The sequence below is a fragment of the Panthera uncia genome (assembly GCF_023721935.1).
Source record: "Panthera uncia isolate 11264 chromosome C1 unlocalized genomic scaffold, Puncia_PCG_1.0 HiC_scaffold_4, whole genome shotgun sequence".
Lineage (NCBI taxonomy): Eukaryota > Metazoa > Chordata > Mammalia > Carnivora > Felidae > Panthera > Panthera uncia.
Window position 1 is genome coordinate 8,668,588 of NW_026057585.1, and position 16,864 is coordinate 8,685,451.

A 16,864-nucleotide genomic window follows, 5' to 3' on the forward strand; every position below is an offset into this window, starting at 1 on the left:
TTTGGGAATAATAGATTGTAGATTTTAATGAGATTGAAGGAAATTTGCAGTTCTTTTAATTTCATGCCTCAGTATTTTAGGTAATGTGGATCCCCCAAGTACTCAAAGCTTATTCCCTTTCTGATTATGGGTGATACTATCCAACTTTCCTTTTCTAATTTTTCCCCAGTGGTCTTTTTGAGAAGTGAGGTGGGAAAATATGACCATGAACTCTTACTCTTGACAGTCAGGCAGGAACAAGCTGTTGGCATTTCTACTGCGACCCTCCTTGGATTAAATCCTATTAGGATGTTCTACTTGCAAATCAGATTTTGACTTCTCGGTATCTTCAGCAACAACATTCCATCAGGAAAGCAGTTTTCATTTACTTCCCCTTTGATGACTAGAGCTATCCCTGGAAAGGAAACTGGTTTCATACTTTGAAAATCACTGATCTAGTCCATATGCCTGTTCCCCACCCTTCCTCTCTTTCCCTCCTGTGAAAGCCTGTGTGGGATTGTTTGCTACAATAGATTTCCTCATGTCTCATATTGTCGCGTCAAGTGTGTATAGCAATATGGTTTCTACCATTCCTTAGGAAGAATATTCTACAACATTTCCTACAACCGCAAGGTAACTCTTCCTAACTCGTAACCAAAATTTCCATTTTATTACTTTATCTCATAGTTCTAGAACAGATAGTTCCTTTCCTTTATAATATTTGAGTCTACTTTTGAGTATAATTTTCAGATGCTCATTAATAACTATACTATTTTTGTTCATTATGTCCCCAAAATACATGTTTACTTTCTTTTTTTTAAAATTTTTTTTTCAACGTTTTTTATTTATTTTTGGGACAGAGAGAGACAGAGCATGAACGGGGGAGGGGCAGAGAGAGAGGGAGACACAGAATCGGAAACAGGCTCCAGGCTCCGAGCCATCAGCCCAGAGCCTGACGCGGGGCTCGAACCCACGGACCGCAAGATCGTGACCTGGCTGAAGTCGGACGCTTAACCGACTGCGCCACCCAGGCGCCCCACATGTTTACTTTCATATGTCTTTCCTTATAGCCCCTAACAATACCTTTTTATGTTGGATTCTCTTGTTTTTTTACAATGGTACTATTTAAGAACACTGGTAATTTTTCACTTGAATGGCAGCTACAAAAATCTTTAAAAGAACAAACGCATCCAAAATGTGGGAATAATCTGCATATTGGAAGCACATGTTTCTCACATGTTATTTTTCTTCTGCTGGACTGATTCACTGCCTATGGATTGCCAGGATTGCTGGAGAAACAAGGACAAAAGAGAAAACAAGAACATTCTTCTCAAACTTTGTTGGCTCTTATGTTCCTAACAGTTGTAATTTGAGGCATTAAATATATTAAATCAGGATTAATAATTAAGAAAAAGCTTGGAATTTTAAGAAGAAAGAGAAATAAACATGGAAAACTAATGAATTCCTCTTTTTTATTTTTTTAAGTTTGTTTATTTAAGCAATCTCTTCACCCAATGTGGGGCTCAAATTCACAACCCCAAGATAAAGAGACGCATGCTCTGACTGAGCCAGCCAGGCCTCCCAATTCCTCCTTTCAAAAGTGGCTGTTCACTGGGGTGCCTGGGTGGCTCAGTCTTAGGCTAAGTGTCTGACTTTGACTCAGGTCCATGACCTCACGGTTTGTGAGTTCAAGCCCTGCATTGGGCTCTGTGCTAGCCTGGAACCTGCTTCAGATTCTGTGTCTCCCTCTCTCTCTGCCCTTCCTCCACTCATGTTCTGTCTCTCAAAAATAAATAAAAACATAAATTTTTTTTTAAAAAGTGGCTGTTCATCAGCTTGATTTTTTCCTCTTTTTTAAAAAAATTAAAAAAAAATTTTTTTAATCTTTATTTATTTTTGAGAGAGAGAGACACAGAGTGCAAGCGGGGGAGGAACAGAGAGAGAGGGAGACACAGAATGTGAAGCAGGCTCCAGGCTCTGAGCTGTCAGCACAGAGCCCGATGCGGGGCTCGAACTCACGAACCATGAGATCATGACCTGAGCCGAAGTCGGACACCCAAACAACTGAGCCACCCAGGCGCCCCTGAAATATTTTTTTACTTGAGTATTGTTGACACATATTTCCTCCTTTTTAAAAAGTTTTTTATTTTAGAGAGAGAGAGATAGCACGCATGCACAAGTTGGGGAAAGGGGCAGAAGGAGAGAAAGAATCCAACTCAATCCCAGGCCCTGGGATCATGACCTGAGCCAAAATCAAGAGTCAGATGCTCAAGTGACTGAGCCACCCAGGAACCCCATCTTTCCTTTTTGAACCCTACTCTGTGTATGTGTGTCTGTGTTTGCCGGTGTCTATCTGTCTCTTTCACACACACCTCCCAGCAGCAAAGAAAAAAATTCTGAGTAATGTTTTTTAAATGGAACCTGGTTTTCATCCTAAAGCACATTTGAGAGCCTCCTATTTTTATGACATTTGTAAAATAAATTGTAATATTAGTGCTCCCAGTAGCAAAGAGAGTATTTGCTTTAACAAAAGCTTTGTCAGCGTGATTATCTTTTTGTGAAGAATTCCTGGGAACAGAAATAACTGAGCCTTACCCCACCTTCCAAGTGGAAGGAGTATTCTGCTTCCTACTCTGGGTGATAGGAAAGGCTTGGTCAACAAATAGAGTGCATGGGACACCTGGGTGGCTCAGTTGATTAAGCGTCCAACTTTGGCTCAGATCCTGATCTCACAGCTTCTGAGTTCCAGCCTCGCGTTGGGCTCTGTGCTGACAGCTCAGAGCCTGGAGCCTGCTTCAGATTCTGTGTCTCCGCCTCTCTCTGCCCCTCCTGTGCTCATGCTCCGTCTCTCTCTGTCTCTCAATAATAAATAAACATTTAAAAAATTAAAATAAATGAATGAATTTTTAAAAAACAGAGTGCAATAGGCAAGTTTCTTGCATGTTGTGATGTGGAGTGACAAGGAATCTCTCTAAGAGCCTGTGCTGGGTCCTTCTGGAAAGAAGATAGCCTTTCCTCCTTCTCTACCCATGTTATATGGATTTTCTATTAGAACAACATATTACTAAAGATCAGTGTAGATTCAAAATTGAAAAAATGTCAAGGTTTTTACTTTTAAAAAGGATCTTTCTCTGAGTGAAAATCATTAGTAAATTAATATGAAAATTTGGTGTTGAATCTTTAAAAAAAAAAAAAAAAAAGGGGAGGTACCCGGCTGGCTCCGTCAGTGGAGCATGTGACTCTTGATCTTGAGGTTGTAAGCTCAAGCCCCACGTTGGGCATAGAGATTACTTAAAAATAAAATCTTTATTATTTAAAAAAATTTTTTTAATGTTTATTTATTTTTGAGAGAGAGGGAGAGTGCGTGAGCTTGGGAGGGGCAGAGAGAGAGAGAAGCAGAGGATTCGAGGCAGGCTCCGTGCTGTCCGCACTGAGCCCGATGTGGGGCTTGAACTCACAAACTGAAAGATCAAGACCTGAGCCAAAGTGGGACGTTTAACCAAATGAGCCACCCAAGTGTCTGGTGTTAGTTTTAACTTGTGCTTTGTTGGTCTTTTTTCAGCTCGTATTGAAAATTGCTGATATATTTGAGTCTAAGAGAGGGAAAAAGAGGGTAAAGTTACACCCATACACTGGAAAAGACGTACCTCCCTCAAAAGGTAAGAATTGTTGCAGCTGTCCAGAGCTACCAGCATTTGAGGGGAGAGTCATATAACTTAACATTTATGTAAATTATAATTCTTGGTTTACTTTCCTATCCCACTTAAATATAACTTCTTTAAGATAAGGGATTATTTCTTATTCTTCCTCAAATCCCTGCCAATGAGACTAATTTTCATAGGCAGATTGCGTTATTTTATAATCCTACTTTGATTTATAGTCTCTTTCAGTATAGACTCTTTCAGTTAGACTCTCAGTAGAACCGAGAATATTAGGTATATAGAGACCACAGGTATGTGGCACAGAACTGGTAGTCATCTACTAAGTTCAGTAGTAGTTTCATCCTTCAGATGCCTAGATAAAACCTACATTGTCTTTTTAAAAAAAAAATTAATGTTTTTTTATTTTTGAGAGAGACAGAGTGAACAGGGAAAGGGCAGAGAGAGAGGGAGATAAAGAATCCAAAGCAGGCTCCAGGCTCTGAGCTGTCAGCACAGAGCCTGACGCGGGGCTCGGACTCACAAGTGGTGAGATCATGACCTGAGCTGCAGTTGGACATTTAACCAACCGAGCCACCCAGGAGACCCAAACCTTACATTGTCTTAATTAAGAAACTCCGAACATCCGTAGTGAATTATTAGAATTTTCTTAGCCTCATGCAAGATTCTTAACTTGGTTTTCTGACAAAGAACATGCAGAGTTTAGCAGTTTTTGTCAAGCGAGAAACAACAGCCAAGTCATAACCAGAGAAGAATGTTTCCTATTTTTGCCGACGTCCAAAGACAGAAATTTCTTAATTTCCCTTGAAAATCTGTTCTGCATTCCAACAATTACAATCTGAAAATAAAATCCTCCCTGCTCCAATTTGAGCCTCTTTCTTCTTACTCTAAAATCAACTAGTCACCATTTTAGATACAAGTTTCCATATTTTCAAAAGCAGTGATCAAAACATGTTCTAATCTTCTCTGCCGCAGAAGAAATCATTTTGGTTATTGCTGCTAATAGGAACCACTTACTGAATGAAGTAATAGATTTTCTACATACTTTATCTCATGTGTAACGTATGACAACACTAGGACGCAGGGACTGTCCTTATTTTACAGAAGAAGAAGCTGAGCCAGTGGAGGAAGTGTCGGTTTGCAGAAAGGAGCATGGTACCATGAAGTCCTACCCTTTTCTGTCACCAACAGTTACTCGCCATTTTTCTCATAAATCTTGATTTTTAGCAGTTTAATGATTTCTCCATGTGTTGTTTTTTTTTTTATCCTCAACAAGGATATTGTCAAAGGCTTTTTATGTGTATATTTCAGAACTAGGTATAGAAGATGAAAACTGGTGCCAGCTATTATTCTGGACCCTTTTAGACTCATTATCATTAATCTTCTAAATAGCCTTTGTGGCAGACATTATTGTCAACTGTTTCTAGATAAGGAAATAAATTGTAAATTGCAAATTATGTAAGATTTCAATACACTGGGGCCAGGACAAATTCTTATGAAACATTACCATTTTCCTAAATTAATAGCAGTCTACTGGCAGCTACATTCTCGATGCTTATGCTGCACTAAGTAGGTTCTTACTGATCTCTTACTTTATTTGTATGTCTTATGCCTTATGGATTAGGAACATTTCAGTAAATTTGGCTCTAAGATAAGTTTTGAAAAGCCAAGTCTTTTTTTCTCTGTATCGTTATTGAAAAAAACTCGACAGAATGAATTGCGAACTTACAACAGTCCCTAAATTGTAACTCTTCCCCACAAGTGTGTTTTTCTTTTGCAAGGCTCAAAGAAAATATGCATTTACCCAGCCTCTGTAACCAACTCCTCCTGTGGGCCTGAGGAAGTTGTCTCATGCCTGAGGATCTCTTGGCTCCACAGTTACATTTTCAGATTTTGTTTTCCTCCTTAAGCTTTTGTCTGTAGATCAACAATGACTGGTAGAACCAGATAATTGTATTTACCTACTCTGTCAGTACATGCTAGGTTTTACTGAATCTGTTCCAACCTAAACATTTCTTAACTTTTAGTTATCAGTTGTTACAAAATGATTTATTGCCCTTCTTCAGTTCTGTCATTATAATTTTGTGTGTTGAAGTCACGTGTAAAAAACGGACAACCTATTTCTTTTTTGATCCCTATAGATTCTAAATAGATTTTCCTATGGGCTTGTAAGCAAGCCCCTTAACCATCATTCAGTTTCTTGGAACACGGATCATCAAAACCTACAGATGTGAATAGAGGAAAGCCACCTAAATGAGCTTTTGTAGCGTCTCTTCCAGTTGTATTACTTTTCCTTCCTTTCCCCTTTCATTTCTTTCTTTCCAGACACTTGATAGGCCCCTAAGAAGTGCCTGATGCTAAGGACACAAACAGGACTCAGGAGCTCACAGTGTTTGTTCCTTCATGCTGAGTAATACGCCATAGCTCCAGTGTGCTTTCTATCATGGTGGTTAATTTGAAGTTTAAAGCCTATAAGATGGTAGCTACACTTGCAGTGAGCACAGCATAATGTATGCACTTGTCAAATAGCTATATTGCACACCTGAAATGTATACAAGAGCATGTGACTATTGGCCATGAGTTCAAGCCCCACATTGAGCATGGAGCCTACTACAAATAAATTAATTTTTAAAAATATTTTAAGTTTATTTATTTATTTTCAGAGAGAGAGAACACAGGCATGTGAGTGGGGGAGGGGCAGAGAGCTAGAGGGAGAGAGGATTCCAAGCAGGTTCTGCACTGACAGCGCCTGATCATGACCCAAGCCAAGATCTAAAGTCGGACACTCAACCAACTGAGCCACCCAGGTGCCCCTAAAAAAGTTTTTTTCTAGTAAAAGAAAAAGGGGGCGCCTGATAGGCTCAATCAGTAGAGCATGCAACTCTTGATCTCAGGGTGGTGAGTTCAAGCCCCATGTTTGGGTATGGAGCCTACTTAAAAAAAAATTCAAACCCCCAAAACCTATACAGTACACAGTATTTAAATAGGTACTTTTTCTGTTACATGTCTTATGAGGAAGCAACATTTTTTAACATTCTCTTATTCCTTATCATAAAATTTAAATGAGCACAGCAAATATTAAAATAATGTAGAATGAGAAAAAAATGAAAACCCAAGGTTTCCCAAACCTCCTACTACTCCCAGAAAATTTTATGCACATGCAAATAGTTTTTTCTACCCAAATAGTTTTTTTTTTTTTTTAATTTTTTTTTTTCAACGTTTATTTTTTGGACAGAGAGAGACAGAGCATGAACGGGGGAGGGACAGAGAGAGAGGGAGACACAGAATCGGAAACAGGCTCCAGGCTCTGAGCCGTCAGCCCAGAGCCTGACGCGGGGCTCGAACTCACGGACCGCGAGATCGTGACCTGGCTGAAGTCGGACGCCCAACCGACTGCGCCACCCAGGCGCCCCCAAATAGTTTTTTTTTTAAGAGGAGTGAATAATTCAAGTGTGTTGTTTATTTATTTTTTAAATGTTTATTTAATTTTGAGAGAAAGAGAGAGTGCTCGTGGGGGAGGGAGTCACAGAATCCGAAGCAGGCTCCTGGATCCTAGCTGTCAGCACAGAGCCCAGTGCGGGGCTCAAATCCACAAACTGCGAGGTCATGATCTGAGCCAAAGACGGACACTCAACCGACTGAGCCACCCAGGCGCCCCTACCCAAATAGTTTTTTATACCATTCAGACTTTGTATATATTGCTTTAAATAAAAAAAAAATTAATTAATATATTTCAGAGCTCTTTTAGTATCAACACATAATAGACATTTTGATTGTTTCACACTTTATTCAACCTATGGATATTGAAGTTCTATGTATATATATATTTTTTGCTCTTCAAACAATGCTGCATTATATATCTTTTTGTATATAACTTTGTATATTGGTAAGAATACAGCTATAGAATCAGTACCTAGCATTGGACTTAACCAAAAAATATGTACATGTAAAATTTTTATGATTTCTGCCAAATTGCCCCACAGATTATAATAACTGCTTATATTTCTACGGACAGCATTTGAAAATGACTTTTTTGCATAATCTTTACTAATATTGTGTTTTATTAAAGCTTTTTAGTTTTTCCCATGGCACGGTTGAATATTGTAGCTTATTTATTATTTTAATTTACACTTCTTTAATTTTAAATTTGGACAGTTGTCATGCTTATAGAAAGTTATAAATCTTTTTCTATAGGTTGCCTATTCCTACCCTTTATTCCTTTTTCTGTTGTGCTATAATTTTTCTAATTCATTTGTAACAGCTATTTGAATGTGAAGAAATGTATCCTTGTGTCTGCAATGTGTATTACAGTTATTTTCCCCGTTTATCATTCACCTTTTGAATTTAGTAATTTTTATTAGGGAGAAATTTCCATTTTTATATCATCAAGCTTATATATTTTTCATTTATGACTCCTAGCCTTGTTTTTCTTGCTACAGAAAGTCCTATTTGTGTACTTAGCATCACACACCCCTTAGTAACCTCTGGAAGTGTCTGGAAAGAAAGAAAAGGGAAAGGAAAGCAGGTTACAGAAAGATTTTTCCCTGTCTGTGCACTTTTAAATTATGCTTTAGCTTTTCAGACGTAATCTAGGAATTTTTCATTCACTTGTTCACAAAGCTGTGTGTATAAGTGTGTGTGTGTGTGTGTGTGTGTGTATGTGTGTAAATTGGCCATGTGGCTAGCACTGTGGTGCAGAATACCCCCTTGTAAAAGCATAGCTTCTTATAACCAAGGTACTTAAAATCTGGGGAAAATAAGAGCAGTTCAAAGCAGACTGAGTACTGTAAGAATTCGGAGTAAAGGAATGCTGAATTTGGCCTAGAAGTAGCTTAGAAGCACCATAAAGTAGCTCAGATATTTCTCCGTAAATTTGTGTGGTTATCCCTCTGACCCCCACATGTTCCTTTTACTCTGAATTCATGGTTAGTTCTGTGTTGAGGTTTTTATTTAGCCAGGTTGGTGTCTACCTTTGATATCTTGTTTGGGAATATAAGGACAAGGACATGAATGTAGCAATAGAATCTATTCTGAGCCAGACTTCTTAGAATCAGGGATGAGCTGAGGAGGGAGGTGGGGTGTGGGAAGGAGCTAGAGTAGATTAGTTGCCCCTCTGGTTGTGAGCGGCTGTTTTCTTTTGTGACTGCCCTACCCTGTTGTAACCAGGTGGTCTGGAGAACGGCTCAGAGTCTTTATTACCCCTGACTCCAGGGCTCCCGGCCCATGGAGACTTTTACACTGTTCTCATCCCCATGGACTCCCTACTGTCGGACAAGACAAATAGAAACTCTTTCTCTCTTTTCAGGTGAAACCAGTGGGAACGAAAGTGATGCTGAGTATCTGCCAAAGAGTGAGTGAGTCAGTGGGGCTGCTCCCTTTCTCGTGATGATCATGGTCATGGGTGGAGTAGCACCTGCCTTTGGGATTGAGCATGTTTTTCCCACATTCAGCTTTATTTAGTGGGTGATATTTTTATGATAAGACCTGCTGAAATTTGGGGGATTAAGCAGTACACTGTTAGATGTTCGACAGCGTTAAAAACCTCCCGTGGTGGAATGAGGCAAAACAGTACGGCTCTTAAGATGGAGTGTTCTTAGGGGAGCAGCGAAACTGCATGTTCAGACATAGGTGCAGGAGTTTCCCAGCAGCCAAAACAGAGTATGTGAATCATCCTCTGAGACAAATACATACCATTAAATATCTAATTTTTCATAATCACTCAAGTGTACTTATTTAACTTTGACATCTCTGATACTGAGATAGGAAATATCGATCTATTTCTCATTCACAGACATTTACTTATATTTCAAATTATTGTGCCGTTTGCTTTCTACTAGCACATAGAATCTGCCATACATTTTTTGACTGTATGTGTTCAGACATATCATGGTCTCTGTATCCTTCACGTAATGGGTTTTCATAGCAAATTGTATAGTTCCTGTTTCACTGACTGACATATCGAGGCATGGAGACAGTCAGAGACATGAATTGTCAAAGCTGAGTGTAGGGCAGTTCCGAGCCTGATACTCGGGTCTTATGATTAATAGTCATGTGCTCTCTCCATTGGCCTGATTGCTTCAGGTGTTTGATTCTGTAGCCTTACTAAGGTGAAACTTAAGTCATCATGAGGTTCAGCCTGGATGTGTAAGGATGACAGCTAATGCCGTTGCTGCTGAGAAACAGGACGTAAAATTTTCTTGATTTGAACTGAGCTTTGCCTAGAGCACTAAATGAACTGGATAATTCGGGGGAGCCATTTTGAGATGAATTTTGAAGTGTTCTTAATATTTGATCCGTGGTGTAACTTCTTTTGGGGGCAGAGTGTGTCACATCGCAAAAGAGAAGCAAACAATTAGTCAGAGGCTGCGTCTTTCGATCGTGGCTCAGAATAACACATCATCAAATCTCTGGGCCACTTAGACTATTTCTTCTGCAAGTTCTGCATTTCCTCTACAGGAGACTACCCCACATTGTCCACAGTTTGGAGATAAATGAGAATAAAGGATAAATGCTAACCAGTTTTGAGTGGAATTTCTCATATTTAAGTAGTATGCTTCCATAATTTCATTCTTTTGAGAAATAGTCTATTAATAGGTGTCTTCTTTTGGTTCATTTTTCCCCTCTTGGATTTAACACCATATATTGATGTAAGCATGTGTCCGTTGTGAGTAATATATGCCAAGGAGAGAAGGGTAAAAGGCAGTTTTTTTAATGTGAGGATAGTTTTTATTTTAATTTTATCAAACTCATCCTTTTGTGTACTTAGCCTCTGTAGGACTCTGTTCTTTTATCAGATCTTCCCCCCAGCGTGTACACACACACACACACACACACACACACACACGCGATTTCATGGTCCCAATGATGAGGGAAACAAAGGCAAGAGAAATGCAGCTTAAAGTAAATTTCCTTACAGCCTGCAGCCCACTGATAGACACCTGAAACATGCAGAGCGTGGCCTTCCTCAAGGAATTCATGGCTGCCTTCCTGCCTTAATGTTTATGTTTTATTAAAAACTAAAAGTAGAGGCACCTGGGTGGTTCAGTTGGTTAAGCGTCTGACTCTTGATTTTGGCTGAGGTCATGATCTCACAGTTTGTGAGTTCCAGCCGCACATTGGGCTTCGGGCTGGCAGTGTGGAGCCTGCTTGGGATTCGCTCTCTCCCTCTCTCTCTCTGCTCCCCTTCCCTCAAAATTAATAAACTTTTAAAAAACTTAAAAAAAAAAAACCTAAAAGCAACCTTATCTTGACAATAGTTACATCTTCAGGGTCCTGGAAGACCCTGCCTTCAGCATCCGGAAATTCCTTAGAAACTCACTTCATCTCTATCCCCGCTCCCTCCACACACTCAAAAGTATATAATCAGTCTCTCCTCACAACCCTAGTGCAGCTCTTTCTGCCCACGGGTCCTGTGCCCATGCTATAATAAAACCTCATTTTTGCACCAAAAACGTCTCAAGAATTCTTTCTTAGTCGTTTACTCACGAACCCCGCTTCATAATTTCATCACCAGCCAGTGGCATCTGTTGTCAGGCCAATGCTTTTACCTGACGTTTTCCACGTATCCTGGTGTTACGCCGTGGAAGCTGGGAGAGCACAGAATATGTGTTGGGACGCACCTAGAGTATCGGTTGGGACACCGCGGGCTCCTGGGCGCTTGTGAGACTCTGTACTTGTTCCCCAAGTATGTCATAGCCCTCGCAGGGCTGTGTGGCAGACGTCGGTTAGTCAGCACTCCGTCAGCAATGACTGGGTGAAGATTAGTCCATATGGGTCATGACCTCTGGGTGCTAGAGGGAAGACGGGGCTACAAAGGAAAAACAGTGCTCCCTGATTTCATTGCAGACCGCCACAAGCGCTTAGCCCAGCTCCAGCAGTCTTCCAAGAGGAATCCTCACTACCAGACCTTAGAGAGGGATCTTATTGAATTACAGGAGCAGCAGCTCTTTGAACTTTTTGTGGTGGTGTCCCTCCAGAAGAAGCCATCGGAAATAAGCTACATTCCCCAGGTCATACAGCAGTTCCCTGGCAAGGTAGGTGCAGGGAGACCAAGAGGCATCCAGGAGTGTTCTCGTGTCTCTGTGTTTTATCTCCGCTCTTCTTTCTATTGTGATCTCAAGCAGCTTTTACTAACACTGTACCTTTTGTAGGATCTGGTAAGTGACTCTGGTGACGTCTCACGTCTGGCCTGAGCTGCAAACAAGGGCAAAAACTTATTATCCAAATTGTTTATTTATTTATTTATTTTTTGCTCTGCTGTTTACTAAGTGCCCTTTAGCAAGTTGCAAAACCTCAGTTTTTTCATTCTTTTTTTTTTTAATGTTTGTTTATTTTTGACAGAGAGACAGAGCATGAGTGGGGGAGGGGCAGAGAGAGAGGGAGACACAGAATCTGAAGCAGGGTCCAGGTTCTGAGCTGTCAGCACAGAGTCCGACGCAGGGCTCGAACTCCCAGACCGTGAGATCATGACCTGAGCTGAAGTCGGACGTTCAACCGACTGAGCCACCCAGGCGCCCCTCAGTTTTCTCATTCGTGATGAGGGGAACAATAAATATGACAGAACAGGGTAGCAGTTTAGAGCATGGACTCTAAGCCAACTCTCTGCACCTGCTACTAATTAGCACTGTGACTTTGAGCAGTTACTTAACTGCTCTGTGCCTTGGTTTCTTCGTTTGTAAAATGGAGGTAATCATAGTAATGTCTATCCCGTTGAGTTGCAGTGAGGATTAAATGAGCTGTATAAGGCACTTAGAATAGTGTCTAGCATATAGTCAGCACTATAGAATGTTATCCATTATTAGTGAGGGTTTAATAAGATAATGTATTTAAAGTGCTTAACACAGTCCCTGGCACATAGTAAGCACTCCATAAATGGTAGCTATTATTAACAAATATTATTTGATTTTCTCTGTCTTATGCCTGAGAGGGCATAACATTAAAAAGCAAACAGGAACCCCACACTGTAGATTGAGAGAGAAACCACAGAAGAAAACAAAAAGTTTTATAGTTTATTTTGTATTTAATTTTTCCTGCTTTTTGAACAACGGGTGCACAGTTTCATCTTGCAACTGTGCTCTGCAAATTATGTAATGAGCCTTGGTAAGGCGTGATCCCTTTAAATAGGGAATCTCCTCACTCTCCATCTTAATACTTGGACCATGTCTCTTATTTAAGTTATCTGCTCAGCTGCTTTAGGACTTGAGATTTAAACCCCCACTTACGTGTTTCACCAAAAAAAGCTAGTGGAGCACAACTGTACTGGAATGGAATCTAAGAGACATTTCCTGCATAAGTTCTCATTAGAAAAAAAAAAAAAAAGTGCTAGGGCACCTGGGTGCCTCAGTTGGTTAAGCGGTTAACTTTGGCTCAGGTCATGATCTCGTGATTTGTGGGTTTGAGCCTCGCATTGGGCTCTGCACTGGCAGTGCGGAACCTGCTTGGGATTCCCTCTCTCCCTCTCTTTCTCCGCCCCTCTTCCGCTTGCTCTCTCTCTCTTTCTCGCTCTCTCTCTCAGAAAAAAATAACCTTAAAAAAAAGTGTTCAACAACATTCCTACTGTAAACAAAACTGTTTAATTTCTTATAAAATTCTTCAGTGTAGCCTGAGAGCCACAGTGTCACAACACTGAACCATGAAAGTCTAAAATGATGTAATGCAGATAGTCTTGAAGAGTCCAATTTCCCATAAAGAGAAGCTTAATTTTTTTTTCCGATTTTTCAATCAGTCTTACCTTTGCAGAAATCTTGAGGTTGCAACAAAGCCTGAATTAACGGGCTCAGAGCCAGATAAGGACCCAGCTAAGTCTGGCAGGGATTCAGGGATGTTTCTAAGCAAATTACTTAGCATCCTTGTGCATTAGACTCCCATAAGTTAAGGAGGGAGAGAGCTGACCAAGTCTCTCTTGATTGTGTTGTGGAAAACCGTAAATGAAGACGATTCCGAGTCATTTAACAGTGTAAAAATAATAGAAGATGAGACAACTGAACTTTTGTTAGAATGCTTTTCCGTTTCTGAAGAGCTAAATGAATGTCTAGGTGACTCAGAATGGCTACATGTTTTGTTTCAGAAATTAAATTAAAGGATTAATTTGTATTAGTTACATGAGGGTGCTATGGCTATAATAGACTTATTTTCTGCTTGTTTCCATACTAATTTTTAAATGTCTTTTGGTTTAACTAAATTCAGATTGTTCTTTTAAGTATGATACCAGACTTGCACACAAAGCCCTTCCACGCTAAAATTTTACAGGAAGTTGCAAACTAGTAATTAGTTAGCAAAGATTATATGCTAAAGGAAATGATTATATATGGGATAGATTCTAAAAATAGTATCTTTTCTTTTTTTTTTCTTTTCTTTTTTTTTTTAATTTTTTAACGTTTATTTATTTTTGAGACAGAGACAGAGCATGAATGGGGGGAGGGTCAGAGAGAGAGGGAGACACAGAATCGGGAGCAGGCTCCAGGCTCCGAGCTGTCAGCACAGAGCCCGATGCGGGGCTCGAACTCACGAACCGTGAAATCATGACCTGAGCTGAAGTCGGACACTTAACCGACTGAGCCACCCAGGCGCCCCAAAATAGTATCTTTTCTAAATAACATTCAAAACACCTTTGACTATTGATCAGAGAGTATCTGGCACTAACTGGGCTTTTGCTATCAGTGTGCTATAGAATAGGTTTTTATTTTATGTCCCATGATTTATTAAAATTTTGGGTTTCCACTAGTATGTGAATCCTGAATTACGATTCCACCTCTAGACTAGAAACTATTTTCAGCCACTCCTCGTACATCAGATTATAGGATCTCCACAAGTAACCATTTCTATGTCAAAATAGGATTCTTTATTCTTAGTAACCGTGTTCTCAGTGTATCTTCAGTGATTACTGGCCTTGGCCTTCCTGTCGTGTGAAACAACACAACACTGTGCTGAGATGACTACTTAGGCTTATCAGAGACGTCTTTTCCCATGACTAGGCTGTTTTGTATATATAGTCTCTGCTTACGTAGAATATTAGTCACCTATAAATGTTCCATTTTTCAGGGTGATCATGGCTTTAAGCAGTCCAAAGACACTGAAGAGAGGCTCAAAGTTATCCCCAAGTTTTGTTTTCCTGACTCAAAAGACTGGATGCCAACCTCAGAACTCAAGAGGTAAATGGGTTCCTTAATCTGATTTCTCATTTTTGGAACTGCAAAAATAGAATCAGAATGTTTGAGAAATGGGTAGAGCCAGCAGTTAAAGCTATGTGGACACTGTAGCGGGTCAAGGATGCAGTGGGAGGAAAGGAAGAAACAGAATTAGAACATTTCCTATGTGAGTTCAAAAAAGAAAAACATGGAATAGTTTCAGTGTCAAAGGGAAAACGAGTTTGAGAAGCTCTGCAGTTGGCCAGTTCTGCGGGGGGAAAAGTTCCGTTTTATGTACAATCAGAAATGCCACCAAGTGGACAGAAAAGGAAAAAGGACTTGGGCTTAGGGACCCTACTTAGGAGGTAAAACAGCGGTGTCTGCACTTTGTTTCTCCTTCAAGTTGACGGAAGCCACAGCCCAGATTGTACCTTCCCCTGCGGAACTTGTACAAAGGGAGGATCTAGATTGGGAGGTGTGAGCATATTGAGAAGGGAAGATAAGGAATTTCTTCCTGGTATCTTGAGGGAACTGTGTTCAATTAATAAACAGTTATCCTCCCTGAATCCTGCTTGTAAGTAGATAACTGCTCAGTTCAGAACTGTAATTATTGACCGTGCTATTTAGGCGGAAAAGCGTGATTCTGGAACCGTGTCACATACAGATAACCTGCTGGAGGAGAGCCTCGGCTGTTGCCTAAGTAGCTGCTCTGCCTTTCTGCCTCACGTAGCCTCCAGTCTGAGCTGCTGTCTCGCCTAACCAGTTTGGCCTGGTGGCCACTCTCCTCTCTGAACCATCAATCCTGATGGTCTTAAGCTGTCAGGTGCACTGCTAACTGCACAAGCAGCTTCTTTCATAATGGCCTGGCCGCTCCATAGCTGGCTTTTCTGCCCAATGAGTTATATGGGTTTTTTTTTTTTTCTGGAACATTTGGGAAATACAGAGGAATAAATAAAAAGCGGAAGTTATAAGTCACTGGCATTCTGGCACTCAGAGATAATAACTATGTTGGCATATTCCCTTTCAATCTTTGTTTTTGGCCATATATAGATGTATGTATTCACTGCTCAAATTTGGATTTCTTTGATTTTTAATGAATTTCTTTCTTGGTCTTCTTTTTATAAACTATACAGATGAATTTCTTTCTTGGTCTTCTTTTTATAAACTATGCAGATCTTTTTTTAATGTTTTTTGAGAGAGAGAGAGAGCACTCAAGAGTGGGGGTGGGTAGAGAAAGAGGGGGAAAGAGGATCTGAAGCGGGCTCTATGCTGACAGCAGAGAGCCCGATGTGGGGCTCGAACTCATGAACTGTGAGATCACGACCTGATCTGAGGTCAGAGGCTTAACTGAGTGACCCAGGTGCCCCGCTCTGCAAATCTTTTGCTTATGTTTCCGGTGAGGAGCTGATAATTTTCCTAGCAACTTTTATAGTTAAGGATATAACCCTTTGCCAATCACTGTTCCATAGGACCTCTCGGAACTAAATAGAAGAATTTGGAAGGGAAAAATACCTTTCCTAAATGTTAGACTCTATCAGATATTCACTAAAAGGAAAATAGGCTTGATTAATAGCTAGACTGGGTAAATAAGAAAGTAAAAGGCAGTGGCATCAGAAGGTCATTCTGTACTTTCTCTCTCACACATACAGTGTCAGGCAAGATATTCTCAAGCCTGGACATTCTTCCTCAGGAGGAGGGTGGCTTGCAGTAAATGTGGTATTAATGCCTCCTCTTACATCACAAAATGACTGCTGTTGGACACTAATTTTAAATTGTTTGTTCTGGGGCGCCGGGGTGGCTAAGTTGGTTAAGCGTCTGACTTCAGCTCAGGTCGTGATCTCACAGTTTGTGAGTTCGAGCCCCACGTCGGGCTCTGCACTGTGTGGAGCCTGCTTGGGATTCTCTCTCTCCCCCCTACTCTAAACAAACAAACTTAAAAAAATAGTTTGTTCCATGAAGAATGTAATAATTAGTTGTTTAGATCTCACCTATCGACTATTTTTTTTCAGTGAAACATTCTCCTTTGTCTTAACTGGTGAAGATGGGAGCCGCTGGTTTGGTTACTGTAAGAAGCTCTTGGTAAGTACCAGGCTTGTTCTA

General features: G+C 40.3%; 1 protein-coding gene across 2 annotated transcripts in view; it reads left to right on the forward strand.

Annotated features, from left to right (window-relative positions):
• Nucleotides 1-16,864, forward strand: part of DENND2C (DENN domain containing 2C) — a 90,699-nt gene that overhangs the window by 54,476 nt on the left and 19,359 nt on the right. For both annotated transcript variants that reach the window (XM_049616518.1, XM_049616519.1), the window contains exons 6-10: nucleotides 3,542-3,638; nucleotides 8,944-8,988; nucleotides 11,484-11,671; nucleotides 14,679-14,788; nucleotides 16,774-16,843. In XM_049616518.1, the coding sequence (XP_049472475.1) occupies nucleotides 3,542-3,638; nucleotides 8,944-8,988; nucleotides 11,484-11,671; nucleotides 14,679-14,788; nucleotides 16,774-16,843 (510 nt within the window). The remainder of the gene's footprint in view (nucleotides 1-3,541; nucleotides 3,639-8,943; nucleotides 8,989-11,483; nucleotides 11,672-14,678; nucleotides 14,789-16,773; nucleotides 16,844-16,864) is intronic.